The 20,072-nt window shown below is 40.6% G+C and overlaps 1 protein-coding gene across 1 annotated transcript; it reads right to left on the bottom strand.

Moving 5' to 3' along the window:
- Positions 1–7,918: 7,918 nt before the first annotated feature.
- Positions 7,919–19,489, bottom strand: UTP23 (UTP23 small subunit processome component). Its single transcript, XM_003408445.4, has 3 exons — positions 19,231–19,489; positions 12,849–13,023; positions 7,919–11,950 (listed from the first exon to the last, which is right to left on the bottom strand). Exons 1-3 carry the CDS (start codon positions 19,416–19,418, stop codon positions 11,564–11,566), a joined length of 750 nt encoding a protein of 249 aa, XP_003408493.1. The 5' UTR covers positions 19,419–19,489; the 3' UTR covers positions 7,919–11,563.
- Between the last annotated feature and the right edge of the window lie 583 nt (positions 19,490–20,072).

Here is a 20,072-nt window from a genome sequence, read left to right as displayed (position 1 = left end):
GCTTCTGCCTATAGCGCCATGTTGGCCTGCCTATATTTTTCTTTATCAACATAATACAGTAAAACACAAGTCTGATGCTGAAGATATTAATATAAGGCAAATGGCCATCATCCTCTGAAAAGGATCAGGCTAATCTTCACATCTTCTGAGTGGTGATGGAAGAATGGAAGGGAAGATGAAGTAAAGAGAGGGTCAGGAAGTAGAACCAGATCATCTCAGGCAGCAAGTAGGTGAGGACTGATTCTTATGACCCTAGTTCTGTGCTTCAGGATTCAACCAAAAGTAGTAAGCATCATCTAACCAGGAGATTCCTGGAAGTCCCAGTCAGACACATGACCCAGAACTAGTGTGACCATAATTGCTCCAGTTTTGGGGGTCCATCCTGGTTTGCGCCTATCACCCTAAAGAATTTGTCTAGTTTAGCATTTGTCTCAGGCAAAAGTGTACTAGTTTAGATGATAAAGTAAATAATTGTCCTGAGAAACACTGAGACAGAGCAGACAAATGCCATCAGGCAACACTGAATAGCAGCAGTGCCCTGATTTGCAGCCAACTAGCCGCTCTCTAGGAGCCCTGGTGGTGCAGTGGTTAAACTGCTTGGTTGCTAATTGAAAGGTCGGCAGGTCAAACCCACCAGCCACTCTACGGGAGAAAGATGTGCAGTCTCCTTCCATAAAGATTTACAGCCTTGGAAACCCTATGGAGCAGTTCTGATTTTTCCTATAGGGTCACTACGAGTTGGAATCAATAATGGCAATGGGTTTTTTGGAGCCCCTTTCTCTGGTCACTTCTTTAACTTTGCAATAATGTGATCCTATATTTTATAACATTGGATTTTTTTCAACTCCAGCTATTGTGGAAATTTGGGACATATAATCGATGCCTTAAAAAAAAAAAAGGATTGATGGAAGAATGTTCATGGTTTTCCATGGAGAGAGATTAGAATGTGTAAAGACCTGGAGTCACGGAGAGTGAAACTAGAGATGGGCAGGATGCAAGAGTGTGGGAACGAGGAGACAGTTGGGATGCACAGAAATGAGCTGGAGCTAGCTAATGGTATAGCTTTTAAGTTGTGTTAAAGAATTTGAACCTTATCCAAAGTTCTCCATCTTTCTTAGAACTTTATTCTGAGGAAGATATAATGTTACCCTTTCCATCCCCATGGCTACTATCTCTCATTTTAGGCCACTGTTGTCTCTCATCTGGACAATTGCAATAGTCTCCTAAATGGGCTATACATCCCCAGTGTCCACCTCTACCATTTACTCCACACTTCCTTTCATACTCTTTATAGTTAGGAGTGTGATTTATTCAAAAGGCAAATATCATTGTATTATTTTCACAATAACTCTCCATTGCCTACAGGATTGAGCAGAGGTGAAGATCTACAAGGTATCACAGAGCTGACCCCTGCCTACCTCCTCAAATGTACCAGCCTCATCTGCAGCCATGCCCAATTTGCTCCCCAAGCTCTAGCCCCACACAACTGTCCAATCTGGAGCCTTCATACTTTAGTGACTTGCTCAACTTCTCCAGTGGCATGGAATACCCTCTCTTCTCTTTTTCTTGTATCAGTTTTAGAATCCTGTCTTCTATGAAGCCATTGTGGCTTCCAGGACACCCCAAGGAGGAACTTAACATATCTGTCCACTTTTATGACCCCATTTACCTTGCATAGATGTTCATTAAGGACATGTCACACTTCTTGCTTTATTTGTCAGTATGTATTTTCCCTCTAGTACTAGCCCTAAGCCTTTTGAAGGCAAGTCCCTCCTTGGGAATTATATTTTTCCTATGCCTATTCCACCTCCTCAGCTCCATCTTTCAGCCCTTATCTCCTTCCATGTGGTTCTAGTTCCTCATCACCATGGTATCTTCAGCCCTCCTTCAGGACATCTTTGGTTTTCATATGCAGTGAGCCTAGGTGATACTGAAAGCAAACGGCCACATCTTGAATGTGTGGAAGAGTTATTATTAATCTTTTCCCAAAACAGGACAATTACCTTCTCAGAATTTTCTCATATTATTTCCATGTCTCCAAGATATGTCATTTTGCATTACAAAAACAATTTCTTTCAGCCTTTCGGTTCCCATGACCTATAACCTGTCTGAGTCAGTGTTAGATAATGCTGAGAGACAGGCATTTTCCCAAATAGGTTTATCTCTTTCAGATTGCTTGATTGCTGAGATTGGACTACAACGCAAAATGTAAAAGTAATTAATTCTTTGAAGCTAGATTTAATTCCATGCTATAAATGAATCTTCGATCATAGAAATAACTGGTTTCACTATTTCCTTAGTTAAGAAAAAAAAGTTTCAGACACCAATTGAAACCATAATCACTTTTTTCTCCTGAGTTTTATCAGAACTGAGTTAACTTTTTCTGGTAAAAAATCAAAAAAGCAGAATTTTTTTAGGTCAGGTTTATTGAGATATAATTTATATATAGTAAAATTCATTCTTTTTTAAATGTACAGTTCTATGAATTTTGACCATGTATGCAGATCTGTTACCACCACCAAAATCAAGAGGAAGAATATTTCCATCTATCAACCACTGACCTCTTTCTATAGTTTTGTCTTTTTTACAGAATGTCATATAAATGAAATCATATAGTTCTCAGTCTTTTCATTCTGCTTTCTTTCACTTATCATGATGTTTTCAAGATTCATTTGTGTTGCTGCATGTATCAGTAATTCATTTCTTTTTGTTGCTGTGTAGTATCTCATTGTATGGACAAAACGCACTATTTATCCATTACTCTGTGCTTAGGTTGTTTACAGGAGCCCTGGTGGCACAGTGCTTAAGTGTTCAGCTGCCAACCAAAAGGTCAGCAGTTCAAATTCACCAGCTGCTCCTTGGAAACCCTATGGGGCAGCTTTACTCTGTCCTATAGGGTCATTATGAGTCGGAATCAACTCGACGGCAATGGGTTTGGGTTTAGGTTGTCTACAGTTCTGGGTAATTATGAATAAAACTGCTATAAACACTCACATACAGATTTCTGTCTGTGTATCTGTCTGTCTCTCTGTATTTCTCTTGGGTAAATACCTGGGAGTGCGATTGCTGGGTCTTACGGAGTCCCTCATAGCAACCGATGGCAATGGATTTTGTGGGATGGAGCCCCTGGGAGATCCAAATAGTTAACATGCTTGGCTGCTAACTGAAAGGTACGTCACACTCAGAGGCACCTTATCCACCTCAGAAAAAATCAGTCATTGAAAATCCTGTGGAGTGCTGTTCTACTCTAACACACATGGGGTCACCATGAGTCAGAGTAGGCTCAACTGGAACTGGTATGGAAAGTAAATGTTTAACCCTATAAGAAGCTGCCAAACACTTTTCTCAAAATAGCTGAACCATTTTTCATTTCTACCAGCAATGTGTGAGAGTTCTAATTGTTCCACATCCTTGAGACTGTTTTGTTTTTAATATAACCATTTTAATAGGTGCATTTTAACAGTGGTTTTGAATTGCGTTAGTTTTAGTTCCTTGATTGAATATTTGTTGAAGCCAGTGAATCAAGTCTAGAGATCTAGAGACAGTACTTCTATTTATACAGAAAGTGTTTTTCCATTATGTTGTTGTTGTTGTCAGGTGCCGTCGAGTCACTTAGCGACCCTATAGGGTTTCCAGGGAGCAGCTGGTAGATCTGAACTGCTGACCTTTTGGCTAGCAGCTATAGGTCTTAACCACTGCACCACAGGGTTCTTTTTCCATTATAATTGTGGGAAAATATCTGAAAGAACCACTTTTCAAATGCTAATGAAATATGAATCACGGAATTAAAAAAAAAAAAAACACTTTTTTCTCTGTATTAGTTTCCGGGGCTGCCATAACAAATTACCACCAACTTTATGGCTTAAAACAACAGAAATTTATTCTCTCACAGTTCAGGTGCCAGAAGCCCAAAAGTAAGGTATTGGCAGGGCCGCAATCCCCCCAGAGGTGTGGGGTAGGGAAGGACCCATTCCTTGCCTCTTCCAGCTTCTGGTGGCTGTTGGAATTACTTCGCTGGGGGCTGCATCTCTGTCTGCTCCATCTCATGTCACCTCCCGTCTCCGTAGACACATCATCTTCTCCTTTCTGTGTCTCTTATAACCACACTGTCTGTGGAATTGGGGCCCACCTGGATGATCAGGGTAATTTCCTCAACTCAGAATTCTTTACATTTGCAAAGGCTTTTTTTCCAAGTAAGGTACCAGAGATCAGGCTGTAAGCATATATTTTGGAAGGCCTCCATTCAATCCGCTGCACTACTTTAATAAAAATAATTCATGCAATCAACTAATTACTTACTATATGCCAGACATTGAAAAGCATTTTTTTCATGCGTTATCTTATTTCATCCTTAGAAAACAACCCCGTAGCCCAAGTATTTATAAGAGATACCTATGCTTTTGCCTCGCATTCGTTTCTCTTGTTTTGGAAATGGTAGCTGGGTTTTCCCTGGAGGAACCACCCCTCCCTGACACTTGGTTTTGGTGGTTTGTCTGAGAGGCTGGTCTCAGACTCTGATCACTCCTCCCGCCAGTCAGAATCATAATGATGGTCTCAGGTTCCTGGGGCTGCCTTCTTTCTTGCTTTGTTACTATGCCCTAATCTAGGCCCATGGTTCTGAAACTTCAGGGTGCAGAAGAATCACCTGAAGAGCTTGTTAAACCACAGGCTCCTGGATCCCACCCCCAGAGATTCTGACTCTGTAGTCCCAGGTCCCGCTGAACGGGAGCCAATTCCGACTGATAGAGACCCTATAGGGCAGAGTAGAACTGCCCCATAGAGTTTCCAAGGAGCGCCTGGTGGATTTGAACTGCCGACCTCTTGGTTAGCAGCCATAGCACTTAACCATTAGGCCACCAGAGTTTCCTAGTGCTGGGTAAAAAAAAAAACCAAACCAAACCCACTGCCGTTGAGTGGATTCCGACTCATAGCGACCCTATAGGACAGTGCTGGGTAGGAGCCAGGAATTTGCATTTCTAAGAAGCTCCCAGGTAATGCTGATGCTGCTGGTTCTTAGAGCTGGGAGCTTGCTGAAAATGCAAATTCATGGGCCCTCTACTGAATCAGACTCTGGGGGTAAAACCCAGGAACCTGAGTGTAAATAAAATCTCTAAACAATTCTTATGTGCGCCAAAGTTTGACATCCACTGTTCCAGGTAAGTGGTTTTCAATGCTGACTTCACATTAGAATCATTGGGAGCTTTTAAATGTTCAGAAGCCCAGGCATCTTCTCTAAAGATTCATGTTTGATTTTTTGAAAGCATTCATTAGAGACAAATTTGTACCCAACGGATGAGAAACGCTGCTCAGGATCACGATGTTGTCCTTAAGAAGGACAATAGGCCCAAGCGTGTGTCTGCAAAAGTTGATGGTAGGGGGGATATGAGGGAAGGAGAGAGAGCAAGGGGGTAAGAGAACTAACATTTATTTTCTTAGATCATTAACTAGCCTTACAAAATAGGATTTTTATGGATGCATGATGTCATAAAGCCAATTTGTGGCTTATATAATTTTCCACCTTGGCATCCCTTATTCCTCCTAGTTGCCCTTTCACCCAGTTTCTGACATGGTTGTTCCTGTCTTTTCACCCTATCTCTCAACAGTTATAGGCTTTAACTAACCCTCCTGGCCATGCTCCATATAGTTTCCCATGATAAGAACTCTTCAGTATCTTGTAACGCAGTCTCTCAGCCGCCATAGTTACTGCTTGCCCCTCATGGCCGCACCCCACGTGGGTGCCTGTGATTAAAACTTCTCTCTTTTCCCGTGCTAAAGCACTAGAAACTTTCAAACTGGTCAATAAGACTTAAGCCTGTGAATCCTAGGTAACCCCACCCTGCTGGCCATACATAAGCCCTCTCCTACAGTTCCAGCTTGGTGTTGCCTTATTCCCAGGTCCCTGTGTGGTCCTGCATCGAGGCATGCCGTAGTTTCCTGTCTGCAATCTGTGAGTATTAAATCTATTTGTTTTCTGACCTTCCTGTGTGAGCCTCACTTCCTCATGCTGCACCTGATAGACCATCCAAGATACCCACAGACCCCAATGAGTCAAACTGAAGACACACAGTATTCCATTGTAACCCCAAAAACCTGTACTGGGTGCCAGTAGGTCCCTGGGTTATGCAAATGGTTTGTGCTCAACTAAAAATTAAAAGGTTGGCAGTTCAAACCCACCCAGCAATGCTGTGAGAGAAAGCCTGGCGATCTAGTTCTGTAAAGATTACAGCCAAGAAAACCCTGCAGAGCTCAGTTCTACATCATGAGTTGGAATCAGCTTATCAACAGCAATGGGTTTGGGCTTTTTTTTTTTTTTTGGCAGTTTCTATCTTATTTATAATCTTTGTATTAACCCTATTTTATCCGTAAGAAAACCGAGGCTGAGAAGAGCCCAAGGTGGTAACTTGGACTTGGGTTTGACTTATTCCAAGGAGCCCTGGTGGTGCAGTGGTTAAAGTGCTCTGCTGCTAACTGAAAGGTGAGTGGTTGGAACCCGCCAGCCGTTGGAGAAAGATGTCACCATCTGCTTCCGTAAAGAATGACAGCCCTGGAAACCTTATGAGGCAGTTCTACTCTGTCTTATACAGTTGCTATGAGTTGGAATTGACTTGATGGCAGTGGGTTTTGCCTGATTCCCAACCCCAGGTTCTTTTCTACACCAGAGGTTCTCAACCCTGCCAGCACATTAGGAACACTTGGGGAACATATATTTTTATTTGTGTGTGTGTGTCTTTTATTATACTTTAGATGAAGGTTTATAGAACAAACTAGTTTCTCATCAATTCCCAAAACCCCACTGCCCTCGAGTCGATTCCTAGTACACCAATTATTCTATGACATTGGTTCACAACCCCATGACATGTCAACACTCTCTTCTCAACCCTAGGTTCCCTATTACCAGCTTCTCTGTTCCCTCCTTCCTTCCAATCCGTGCCCCAGGGCGGGTGGGTGCACCCCTTTAGTCTTGTTTTGTTCCATGGGTCTGTTCACTCTTTGGCTGAAGGATGAACCTCCAGGAGTGATCTCGTTACTATTTTTCAAAGTTAATCATATCTTAAGAAGAGGATATGCATTTTCTCCAGAACTTCAGAGACTTGTGCCATGATTTTTTTTTTTTAATTGTATTTGCCAGAGGCTCCATATTGCTACCCACACTTCAGGTATCATTGGATCTGCTGGTCCAAAAAAAAAAAAAAAAAATCTTCCAGCTGCAGCCTGGGCTTGCTACAGAGCCTTCTTTTGCTCTAATCTCCACTCAAAATGGTCAGCTTTATGGCTTACTTAGTAATTGGGTCAGAGTATCAAACTAAAATGTGGCATGTGTTGCCTCCAACTCAAAATGGCCCACCAAATTTTGTGCTTTGAGTGGTAGGAGATTGTGGTGCAGCAACATGTCTTTTGCCTCTCAGAGGTTATTTTGACATGCTCCAGACCTCTGAACCTCCAGAGACTGACGGAGGTGATGGTTCCCCGACTTTTCATAAGGTTTATCTCCCACTCTTTGGTTCATGTATGCCTTACTAAGGCATCTGTAGTACTTGCTACTTCCTACTCATCAGATCCAGTTTGCATAATATCATCGATATAGTGGACCAATATGTGATGTTGCGTGTAATGTCAAGAAGATCCAAGATCTCTGTAGATTCTATTACTTCTGAGAGTAGGTGAGTTGACATGAGCATGAAGCAAGACTGAAGGTATGCTGTTAATACTGCCATGCAAAAGCAAACTGCTCTGCTAGTCCTAGCAAATTAGTCAGTAGCTGCATATCATACGGCAGGGGCTGTGTTGATTTGTTCCAGCAAAGATGTAACATCTGGAAGAGCTGCTCCAAACGAGTCATCCCTTGATTAACTTCAAAATAATTCAGCCACTCTTCAAGATCCATCCACCTTCTGCAGAGGCCAAACAGATGGATTCAGTGGATATGTAATAAGAATCAACACTTCTTCATCATTCAAGTGTGTGATGATGGTAGTAATCTCTGCGATTCCTCTAATAATGTGCTATTGTTTTGGGTTTACTACCCTGGTCGGGAGAGCCCTGGTGGTGCAGTGGTTAAGAGCTATGGCTGGTAATCAAAAAGGTTGGCAGTTTGAATCCACCAGCCGCTCCATGGAAACTCTGTGTGGCAGTTCTACTCTGTTCTATAGGGTTGTTATGCATCAGAATCGACTTGACCACAATCGGTTTTTTTGGTGGGGAGATGTTCCAGTGCCTTCCACCTGGCCGTTCCTACCCTAATGACCCTTTGTCTATAAATAGAAACAGCCAATCAATATTGGGATGCAATTAGTTTCCAAGTATGTCTTTAACAATTATACATTCTGAAACTGGGGAAAAAGCATAGGGTGCGTTCATGGACCTACTCAGTCCACTGTGATTCAAACTTGGGCTGAGACTCGATTTATGACCTGAACACTATAAAGCCCCTCTTTGACTGGTATACCAGTGGCATTTTGGGTCCCTAGGAATTTTTTTTTTTTTAGCAATTAGCAAAAATTCAGAACCAGTACCTAAAATACCCAGAAGGTCTGAGTATTTCTATTTTCCAGTCACTAGCTGCATATCATATGACAGGGGCAGTATTGATTTGTCCCAGCAAAGATATTACATCTGGAAGAGCAGCTGCAAACAGCTGATTTAGGAACTCACAGGTCCGTCTGCCATAGGCTTTGAGGAAGATTTACAGTATATACATGCAGCAATGCTTCAGAGTTCTTCAAGAGAAACCAATCTCCCCTTAAGGGGCTCTGGGTCTGAAAACTGGTTTAGGTCTGGAAACTGGACAAAAGGCCATGACTCTCCTCTGTGGTGACTCGTTAGGTTTTTAGCCACCAGGTCTGACCTCATTTTAATTCATTCAGCAAATATATATTGATACATCCTGCTCCTAGTATACATATTATACTTTCTCACCAATACTATAAAGGAAAAACCAATGATCTAGTCAGATCTAAAGGAAAAATTTAATTACAAAAACTCCTAGAAGTACTTTCATATCCAATATTGTTGGTAAACCTTCTTATGCTTTTAAATACTAATTGGCCTAATGAAGCCATCTAATGGTAAAACTGGAGCCCTGGTGGCACAATGGTTAAGAGCTTGGCTGCTAACCAAAAAGTCAGCAGTTTGAATCCAGCAGCTACTCCTTGGAAATCCTGTGAGGCAGTTCTACTCTGCCCTATATGGTTGCTAGGAGTTGGAATTGACACAATAGCACTGGGTATAATGGCAAAAATACTAAAATGATTATTATCCTTTAAATTGTTTTTTTTCTCTATTTTATAATGTAACAAATCTATGTAGTTTACAAATATACATATATTACAAGTATAAAAAAAACCCACCCGTCGAGTCGATTCCGACTCAGAGCGACCCTGTAGGACAAAGTAGAACTGCCCCACAGAGTTTCCAAGGAGCACCTGGCAGATTCGAACTGCCAACCCTTTGGTTAGCAGCCTTAAGCACTTAACTACTATGCCACCAGGGTTTCCAAATACACACTTGTTTTTTTTTTTTTACTGGTAAGGTTGTATGACTAAATGTTTGGAGACCATTGACCTAACATCATGAGAAAGCAGTTCCTAAACTCAGTCCAGGCACCTAATCTTCTGACTTTATTCCCATTAGGAAATACATGTATCTTCACACACACACACACATTCCTTTATACATATATACAAGGATGTTACGATCTCTTAAATTACAGCATTTTTTCATTTACGCCCAAATTAACAATACTAAAGAAAAGTTAAGGTACAATTAAATGATATGTTTTTAAAACATTTTAAAGAATTTGAATTCTAACAATTCGTTTTACTCACTCATGAAAAACTATTAAGCCTGTCAAATCATAGCCATTTACCTAGTTGCAGAGACATGATTCAATCTCTTAACTTCACGCATAGAAAGGAGAATTCTATCCTTGAAGCTCAGTACAGGCAGTCCCCAGGTTACAAAGGACATCTGTTCCTGAGTGTCTTGTAAGGATTTGTAGGTTTAAGTGGGAGGTGGTGTATACAGTTAATTAGCCTTAGTTTACTGCAAGAAGGAGCCCTGGTGGCACAGTGGTTAACAGCAGCTAACCAAAAGGTCCCATGAGTGATTACCCACACCACCCCAGATTGTATGGAAAAGAAAGCAAGAATGGTGAGAAAAAAAAAGCAAATATTACTTGGGATTGAGGTAGATTTGGGAGAAGTCTAAGTGTAATATTCACAAGAGGATTATACAAGAATATGGGGAGATTTTTTTCTTTAAAAATCTTTTAATCTAACTCGAAAAATAAATGGCAAATCAAAGTTTTAAGATTTAAAATATTTAAAAATAAATCCTAAAATGAGGTGACTTTTCAGGTTTCCAGCCCAGAGACTATTAGTAAGCAATCAGATAGCACTGAATAAGCATAAATAAGCTTTATTTTGTTAACAAGAATACCAGAAATGTACTCAATTTTAACAGGTTGAAACGAATACCATCAGGGTACATTCCACCTGCTATACTGCTTTGTCTACATTTGATCTGGTAACTAACCTGCCATTAATAAATGTTATCCTCACTCATAGGAACTATAGACTGTTCACTTTTTTCAATAGCTTTTACTAAAAATGTTCCTGTTAAGAACTTAAAATAATTTTATATTTCAGTCTTACGGTGCAAAAACATTTTAATTTTGGCCTGATGGATGATTAAAACAAGGGGAGAAGGGCTGGAAAAGACAATTTTGATTATTCAATTCAATTTAGATACAAAACCTTTCTTACACTGGAGGATGTCAGAGGGCTCCAGAATTATCTCCTTGGGGAAAAACGACCTGGTATTACCTGATGGCTCTGACCATAAGAAAAATTATATCGTGAGATTCTTTACAGTCATTGGATCTGTAGTCTGATCCTTAAAATAAGGCTATTATTAACTTCAGGAGTAATAAAAAAAAAAGTAGGATAAGAAATAAATTCAATCGTAGCATGCTACTTGGTTCAGCAGTGAACAATGCTTTTAGTCATATGAAAATACTGAGTTTGGGATATACAGACTTAAATATTAATAACGTACTGAGAGAATGGGAGGAAAAAGAGAATAAGCAAGCAAATATTTCCTCTCCTAGTAGGGAGTCAAAAGATGATGGATGGATCAGTAGATAGCAGCATATTCCCATTTTTAGAACTATAAAGGTAAATTCTGGAATAGTTAGAAAAGCTGGAAGTGGTTTCTTGTGTGAATGTGAAAGAGGGACTACCCTCTTTTTTTTGGTAACAAGCCTTTTATTACTATTTGATTTTTTAAATACTGTTTGCATATAATACTTTTGTGGGGAGAGAGGGAAGAGGAGGTAATAGTTTTACCTTGAAAAACAATCTCCCCAAACCACTGAGTGAAAAAACTTACCACCATACCTAAACCCATTCACTCTTTTTATTTTACAAATAATTTTAGGCAGAGGCTTGTGAGTCTATGCTCATTTACAAAAATTGGTTTAGTCTTTTATGGTAAGCACTTCCACAATTTCAATTAAATTTATTTTTTCACATTTAAAAGTCTTCTAAAGTGTCCAAGGGAGTCATTATCCTTCTGCATTCTGTTTTTCAGAAAGTACTTTTGAGGCAGATCTGTTCCGGATTCTTTTTCCTTTTCTTTTTTTCTCAGATGCAGAAGATGGTTTTGTATCCTGTGCTTTTTTCTTTTTTTTCAAACAGCTAAGAGGATTGGGACCACTGATTTTTTTGCGCTTCTTTCTTCTTCTCTGTTTAGGGTTTTTTACTAAACCCTGTTCTTCTTTGAGCTGTTTGATACTTTGTTTCTCATGCCCAGAGACAAGCTGACCAGCCTCCACTGCTTTAACAAAGGCAATTGTTTTCGGAGAAGGTTTGTCTAAGACTATAGTGTTCTGAATAATAAACATGAGAGGAACTCCAGGTTTTTTCTTTACTTTCACAGACAAATTTTGATCCTATTAAGAAGAAAAAACATTTAGTTAAACTATATCAATTAAATTAAGGTGCCTTAAAATAGGAAGGTTTCTAAGAACTTCAAGAGAGCTATACTAAAAATAAAAGGGATCACAAGCTTCATTTGTCAAATCGGTATGTCTCACTGATGGGGGAATCTCATGACAACAAAAAACAAAAACTGAGTACAAACAGCTGAAGTGTGACCTGGACTTACCAATATTCTAGGCCTACTAACTAATATAAAGGTAAATGTAGTTGGTTTCCTTTGTTTCTCCTCTGAGATATGCTTCAGAAAGGGTCAAGAATACTTTAAGAGGTTGGAGGAACAGAAACAAAAACTAGCCACTTTGGATTTTGATTCAACTCTGCCGCTAATCATGTAATTTTATAATTTTGAAAACATATTCAAGTATATTCTTTATGTATGTGAACGTCTTAATTAATAACACCTTTGAGCAACAGCCTTCTGCCTCCCTGCCAGTCTTTAAAATCCTAAAACAGTTCCAGCTTGTTGGCAAAATCTTAAACAATATGAACCATGCCTTTCTGAGAAATACTATGAAATACAGGAATATAAAAGAAATTCATGAACATAGAACATAAAATCTTTGCTCTACTTATCTTTCCTCTAAGAACCCTAAAACATCACACCTGTCTATACTTTAAGAATGCGAATGGCAGTACTAAGATGAGTCAACATGCCTAAGGTTCTCTCCTCAAACTCCCAAATGACAACTGTTTTAAATGACTGCAAATTAATGTAAAAGCCTACATTTTAAAGAGTCTAAACACGTTAACATCACTTCCATCTATTTTTTTTTTCTGACTATAAATAATTCCACATGAGCTATGAAGAGAAATGACTAAAACTGACTCGTGGTTTTAAAGAAGCATCACCTGTGTTGCCACAAAATAATGATGAGGGTTTCCCTCTTCGACCATGGAAAGCAGGCATTCTGATCCACTCACTGCATTCTTGAAATGGGGACAATTTCGAACCTGGCACTTTTGTGCAATCAATTTTGCTCCATATAAGTCCTTTCCCAATGTTTCTAACTCCTTTAACACACACCTGGGAGGGGAGGGGAGAATGTTATTAGTGGCCCACAATTACAGCAAACACACTTCAGTTGTTTACATGAAATAAAAACCAAAAAAAAAAAAAAACACTTTTTTTTTTAAAGTAAAACTATACCATTACAATCTGAATTTGTCACATAGCAGCCACACACCAGCTTTTAACCTTGACATTCACTATTAAAAGAAAAGGCCTGGAAAATACATACAGGAAGTAGAAATAATAATAGCCAACATTTAATGAGCACTTACTATGTGCCAAGCAGCATGCTAAATGCTCTTTATATAAACTCTCAATTTCAAAACAAGTTATGAAGTTATACAGCTTACTTCAAAAGTATCCCTCTTTTAGAATACCTCATTCTAAGAGAATTTAATAACATGACAAGTTCAAACAAACGATACACATCATTTTAACCTCAGGCCCTAAACTATAGATGGATGGAAAAGACCCGAAGACTAAGCTCATCTTAAAGGGTAAGAGCAGGAAATGGTTAAGACTATTCCGTAAATGCAAAACAGTAGAGCTCAGAAAGAAATCAGTGAGGTAGATCATCAATTCAAACAGTGCACAATGCCTGGCACACAGTAGGTGTCAACAAGTACTTCCGAATGATTGAAAATTTTGCAGAACACCCATTAAATGCTTTTAACACATTTAATTCTCACAATAACCCTATGACAGGTATTATTCTATTTTATAAAACAAATTTTTTTTTTTTAAAGACTAAGGCAGTTAATGTAACTTAAGTTACACAGTTACCATGTGGTGGAATAGGATTTAAACACTGACATTCTGATCTCACAGTCAGTTTTTTAGCCACTTGTTGCCTCTCCCTTCTGAGCCCTCCAATTCCAAGCTAGACAATTTCCTTTCATTTTGCATGTTCACATTAATATAAAACAGTGTTTTGCAAAGTGGCATCTACAAACTACCCACATCAGAATTACAAGGTGATATTAAATTATATTAATTTCTAGCTCCTCTCTTTCCCAAATCTGCACTCTTTTGGAGCTAGAAATTTTAGTAAGCTCCTCAGGTATTTCCTTCCTTACACTGAAAAACATTATGAGAATGATTGACGCAAAAGATTTCTTCAATACTACCTAGCCAGATTCTACCTTGCCTCACCCCCTGTATCTACCACCCATTATTTTTAAAGAATTTTTATTGTGCTTTAAGTGAAAGTTTACATACCAAGTCAGTCTCTCACACATAAACTTATATATACCTTACTACATACTCCCATTTACTCTCCCACTAATGAGTCAGCCTGCTCCCTCCTTCCAGTCTCTCCTTTCATGACCATTTTCCCAGTTTCTAACCCCCTGTACCCTCCCATCTCCCCTCCAGACAGGAGATGCCAACATAGTCTCAAGTGTCCACGTGCACCCATTATTTTTTAAGGAGAGATTTTGCTTTCTCTGGTTATCAGGCTTGATCCCTATCTTGAGTTTCAGGCCCAAATTTCCAACTACTTATTCAATATTTTCCTACAGATGTCCTACCATCAGCTTTTCAAATTCACAATGTATAAAATCAAACTTTCTGCTTTCCTGTCTCTAAATTTCATCTCCTCTAGAGTTTTCTATCTCTTTGAAATACTATCATCCTCACAGACACCCTGGGTAGTAATCTCAAACTATATTTGATACCTTTTTCCTCACCCCTACCCCCACCCCATCAGCTGTTAGGCCTATCCACTTCAGTAATGTCTCCCTGTAGAGCCTTTGGATCCCTACCATTTCCTTTCCCAGCTTGAGGATCCCATAATTTCTTGCCTGGACTAGCACAAAATGCATTTACCTGTCTTCACTTTCTTGCTTCTCCAGGTTATTCCTCACATTACTGCAGTTATCTTTTCTAAACAAAAAATTCCACTGCTTACATCCTTAAACTCCAAATTTCTTTAAACCTGAACATGATTAAGTTCCCTAGATCTAACTACTTCTCGTTGTTAGATGCCGTCGAGTTGGTTCGGACTCATAGTGACCCTGTGTACGACAGAATGAAACTCTGCCAAGTCCTGCACTATCGTCACGATCGTTGTTGTGCTTGAGCCCATTGTTGAAGCCATTGTGTCAATCCATTTTGCCAAGGGTCTTCCTCTTTTTCACTGACCCTCCACTTTACCAATCATGATGCCCTTCTCTAGCAACTGGTCCCTTCCGATAACATGTCCAAAGTACATTAAGACTAAGTCTTCCCATCTTTGCTTCTAAGGAGCATTCTGCCTGTACTTCTTCCAAGACAGATTTGTTTATTCTTCTAGTAATCCACAGTATATTCCCTATTCTTCACAAACACCATAATTCAAAGGCATCAATTCTTCTTCAGTCTTCCTTATTTATTTATTGCCAGCTTTCACAAGCATATGATACAATTGAAAATACCGTGGCTTGGGACAGGGTACCTTAGTCCTCAAAGTGACATCGTTGCTTTTTAACACTTTAAAGAGGTCTTTTGCAGCAGCTCTGCCCAATGCAATATGTCGCTTATTTCTTGACTGCTGCTTCCATGGGTGTTAATTGTGGATTTAAGAAAATGAAGTCCCTGACAACTTTTCCCCATTTATCAAATTTATCATAATGTTGCATATTAGTCCAGTTGTGAAGATTTTTGTTTTATGTTGAAGCGTAATACAAAGTGAAGGCTGTAGTCTTTGATCTTCATCAGTAAATACTTCAAGTCCTCTTCCCTTTCAACAAGCAAAGTTGTGTCATCTGCATATAGCAGGCTGTTAATGAGTCTTCCTCCAATCCTGATGCCACGTTCTTCTTCACAAAGTCCAGCTTCTCAGGATTATTTGCTTAGCTTACAGATTAAATATGTACAGCGAAAGGATACATCCCTAACACATACCACTCCTGACTTTAAACCACGCAATATCCCCTTGTTCTTTTCAAACGACTGCCTCTTGGTCTATGTACAGGTTCCTCATGAACACAATGAAGTGTTCTAGGATTTTCATTCTTTGCAACGTTATCCATAATTTATTATGATCCACATGGTGCACTGCCTTCGGACAGTCAATAAAACACAGGTAAACATCTTTCGTGTAGTCTCTGCTTTTAGCCAAGATCCATCTGACATCAGCAACCATACCGCTCATTACACATCCTCTTCTGAATCCAGGCTGAACTTCTGGCAGTTCCCCATCAATGTACTGCTGCAGCCACTGCTGAATTATCTTTAGCAAAATCTTACTTGTATGTGGTATTAATGATATTGTTTGATAATTTCTGTATTCTGTTGGACCACGTTTCACTGGAATGGGCACAAATATGGATCTCTTCCAGTCGGTTGGCCAAGAAGCTGTCTCCCAAATTTCTTGACATAGATGACATCTAACTACTAAAAAAAAACTACTAGTGATCAGTAAATAACCAGTAAACCAGACGCTGTTGAGTTGGTTCCAACTCATGGTGACCCCATGTGTGTCAGAGTAAAACTGTGCTCCGTAGGGTTCTGGATGGTTCATTTTTTGGGAGTGGACCACTAGGCTGTTCTTCTGAGCCTCCTCTTGGTGGATTTGAACCTCTAACCTTTAAGTTAGCAGCATTAACTGTTTACACCACCCAGGGACTCCAGTAATGAAAGAGAGATGAAGGAACTTGTTAAATGAATTCAAGGAGATGCAATCAGTCAAAGCCTGAACATAGGACATGCTACAAAAAAAATGACCTGATTTCTTAAAAACATAAGCTGCAAACTTAAAAAAATGGGAAGGGAGAAGAGTAAACTGTTAATAGGGTAAAATGACCTAAGACACACAGAAACCAAATGAACCTTATTTGGGTCCTGGTTTTTAAAAAGGCATCTTTATCCCTTCATGGGGCCCTGGTGGCACAGTGGTTAAGTGCTACAGCTGCTAATCAAAAGGTCAGCAGTTCGAATTCATCAGTTACTCCTTGGAAACCCTATGGGGCAGTTCTACTCTGTCCCATAGGGTTGCTTTGAGTCGAAATCGACTCCAAGGCAACAGATTTTGTTTTGTTTTGTTTTTTAATCTCTTCATGATACAAAGAACTGACAGAATAATGTGCTTTAAAATAACCCATCATTAAGGGAGAAGAAAAGATGAAACAAGATTGGCCATGCTGATAATTGTAAAAGCTGAATAGGCATTTCATTATATTATTTGGAGCCCTGGTGGTGCAATGGTTAAAAGCTTGGTTGTTAACCAAAAGGTCAGCAGTTTGAATCCACCAGCCTATGGGGCAGTTCTACTCTGCCCTATAGAGTTGCTATGAGCCAGAATTGGCTGGACATCAACTGGTTTGGTTTTGTGTGTTTCTGTGTGTGTGGTATTCTTTTCTGTATGTTTGAAAAATTCCAGTAGTTAAGCTGAATTCTTTAGGGAAAAAAAAATGGTGTAGAATATAATTTCATTCAGTATTTTCCAACCTTTTTTATATCATAGCCCTACATTTAAAGTGTTAATATTTCTGCGATACAGAGGGGTAAAAATACAAGCTACTTGTAGCCCAGAAGCAACCAAATCCAGGACACAGGCCTTCTAAGGACTTTCTGGAAGCCCTCAGGGCTGAGAGGATAAAAAGGTTTAGGACAGTTCTTAACCTACTTGTGGCACACTGCTTGGAAAGCTCTGATGAAATATGGAACAGTGTTTATGGAGCAGTGTTGAGTGAGAAAAGCAGGCCAATTACATAGTATACAATTCTATGTGTATGTGCGAGAATGTATAAAAGAACCAGATGGATGTTACAGCGCATGTTAACAGTGGTTACTCATGGGTATTGTTAGGCTCCATCCAGTCAATTTCAACTCATAGTGACCCCACATGACAAGAGGAGAACTGCCCCATAAGGTGTTCTAGGCTGTAATCTGTGGTGCCTCTGTGTGGGTTCAATCAAACTTTATTTAGTAGATGGACCACAGCACCACCAGCGCTCCTTTACTCATAGGTAATGGTATGGTAAGTCACTTTTTCATTTTCTTTAAATATTCTACCATGAAAAACAAAACAAAGTTTCTTAATAGTAGTTCTTCAGAACTTAATCTCAATTTACTTTCTTCACAGCTTCTTTCCTACCTATATTCTGCGCTTTAATCTCTTCCCCAGGCATTTCACAACTCCATTCCTTTAAGAGGTTTTCACAAAAAGGAATGCCTTTTCTCTCTTTTCTGTCATTCAAAACAGTCCTTTCCCTCAGGACTGAACTGTGACTGGGCTGAACTGTTGTCTTTTCTATGAAACCTTCTATGATTCCTCCCATTCCTACAAGGTTCCATCCTAAGTGTTTCCACACTTTGATGAAGTTGGTGAACATTAAACCTGGAGTCAAAAAACACCAAATAGAGGTTGGCTTATGCACTTTACTGGTCATGAGGCCTGGGAGCTTGTCTGTCCTGTTCACCAAGTTATCCTCAGTAGCTGGAGCAGAGCTTGGGACATGGCAGTACTTATTAAAGACAGTTCAATAAATAAACGATCTTGGGCAAACTTTTAAAATCTCGAGTCTCAACTTCTTTATCTGGGACTCCAAGATACTACCTCACAGTGCAGTTGTGAGGCTTGTGAGTAACCATTTAAAAAGGAGTAAGTTTTGGAGACCGATAAAAGCTCTATATACACTATACCTCGTTTGATCCTTCCAGCAACCTTAGAACTAGTTATTATCCCTATTTTACTGATGAGAAATCCAAGGCTCAGAGACATTAAATCTATTTGCCCCAAACAACGGAGCAGGAGGACCGGGACCAGGATACCAAGCCAGGACTATCTGGCTACAAAGTACATGTTCTTATTCGCCAAGCTACCAGCACGTAAATTTTACCCGGACACTGTACTTTCTGCCTACATTGTAGACACCCGCCTGACCTCCTCAGTGCCTCCACGGAATTGGCAATTCCCCGTGGGCCAGACTTTTGAACCTCCTGGGCTCGCAGTATCAGAAATCCTGGTGGTGCAATGGTTAAGCGCTGGGCTGCTGATGGAAAGGTCCGTGGTTCCAACGCACCAGCCCTTCAGCGGGAGAGAGATGTGGCTTCTGTAAAGACCTACAGCCTTGGAAACCCGATGGGGCAGTTCTACTCTGTCCACAGGGTCGCTACGAGCCAAAATCAACTCCATGGCAATGGGTTTGGTTTGGTTTTTGGTCTGGACTCTCAATGTTTGCCGGCGGCCTCGCCTCTACCACACCCAGGATCCCGGTGCCTCCTCCCAGCCGGACCCACCTGGTGGTACACAGCTGCGTCGCCCCCATGAGATAGCGGGGCAGCTGCTCCCGCAGCTGGATGCGGCCCCGGAGCGCCGCCTGACAGAAGGTGCCATCCAGCAGTACCTGGTAAGGCTCGCGAACGCCGAAATTGTTGCGGAAGAAGCCAAGATGCTTCTTGGCGTGTTTCTGCCTCGTGATCTTCATGCCGAGGCCACCGGACCAGGAAGCAAGGAACAACGCCTCACACCCGGCCGCTACCGGCAACACCGGCTTCCTCCGGAAGGGGCGGGCCCTTAGCCCCAGAAGCAAACGCCCTCAATCCCAGGGCCTGCCCACTCGTTGACGTCACCCCTTGCCGAGCGCGCGCTTCGTCCGCCGTGCTCGCGGTTTAAGGGGCGGGCCATCGAAGGGGTGAAGCTTGCACCTTGGCGGGAAAACCTCCAGGGTGCGCTAGTCTACGCAGAGGCGCACATGCGCAGTCTTGGGCCAGAGCGACCACAAACGTGGTTTGGTTAGCACCTTATCTGATGCTTAGGAAGCCTACCAAGACTGGCAGTATAAAAATAATCAGTAATAATATTAAGCTTTAATATGTTCCAGGCACTGTTCTAGCCTACATTATTCCTTTCAATGTTTATAATTTCCAAATAGGGGAAGGAAAGGGGCCAATGAATATTGGGCAACCTTAGCACTCTGCCACCAAGGGAAAAAGGAGCCATGGGGGTGCAATGGTTAAGCCCTAGGCTCCTAACCCAAAGGTTGACAGAACCCACCCAGCCGCTCCACAGGAGAAAGACTTGGTGATCTACTCCGGCAAAAATTACAGCCTAGAAAACCTATGGGGTAGTTGTCTGTCTT

Source organism: Loxodonta africana, chromosome 14, assembly GCF_030014295.1.
Source record: "Loxodonta africana isolate mLoxAfr1 chromosome 14, mLoxAfr1.hap2, whole genome shotgun sequence".
Taxonomy (NCBI): Eukaryota; Metazoa; Chordata; class Mammalia; order Proboscidea; family Elephantidae; genus Loxodonta; species Loxodonta africana.
This window is presented reverse-complemented; position numbering and strand designations above follow the sequence as displayed.

Excerpts from the sequence above, each read along its gene's own strand:
- UTP23 (XM_003408445.4), bottom strand. The coding sequence starts at position 19,418 with ATGAAGATCACGAGGCAGAAACACGCCAAGAAGCATCTTGGCTTCTTC. Across the intron at positions 13,024-19,230 it reads ACGCAGCTGTGTACCACCAG|GTGTGTGTTAAAGGAGTTAG; the intron begins GTGGGTCCGGCT and ends CTCCCCTCCCAG. Across the intron at positions 11,951-12,848 it reads ATTATTTTGTGGCAACACAG|GATCAAAATTTGTCTGTGAA; the intron begins GTGATGCTTCTT and ends TCTTCTTAATAG.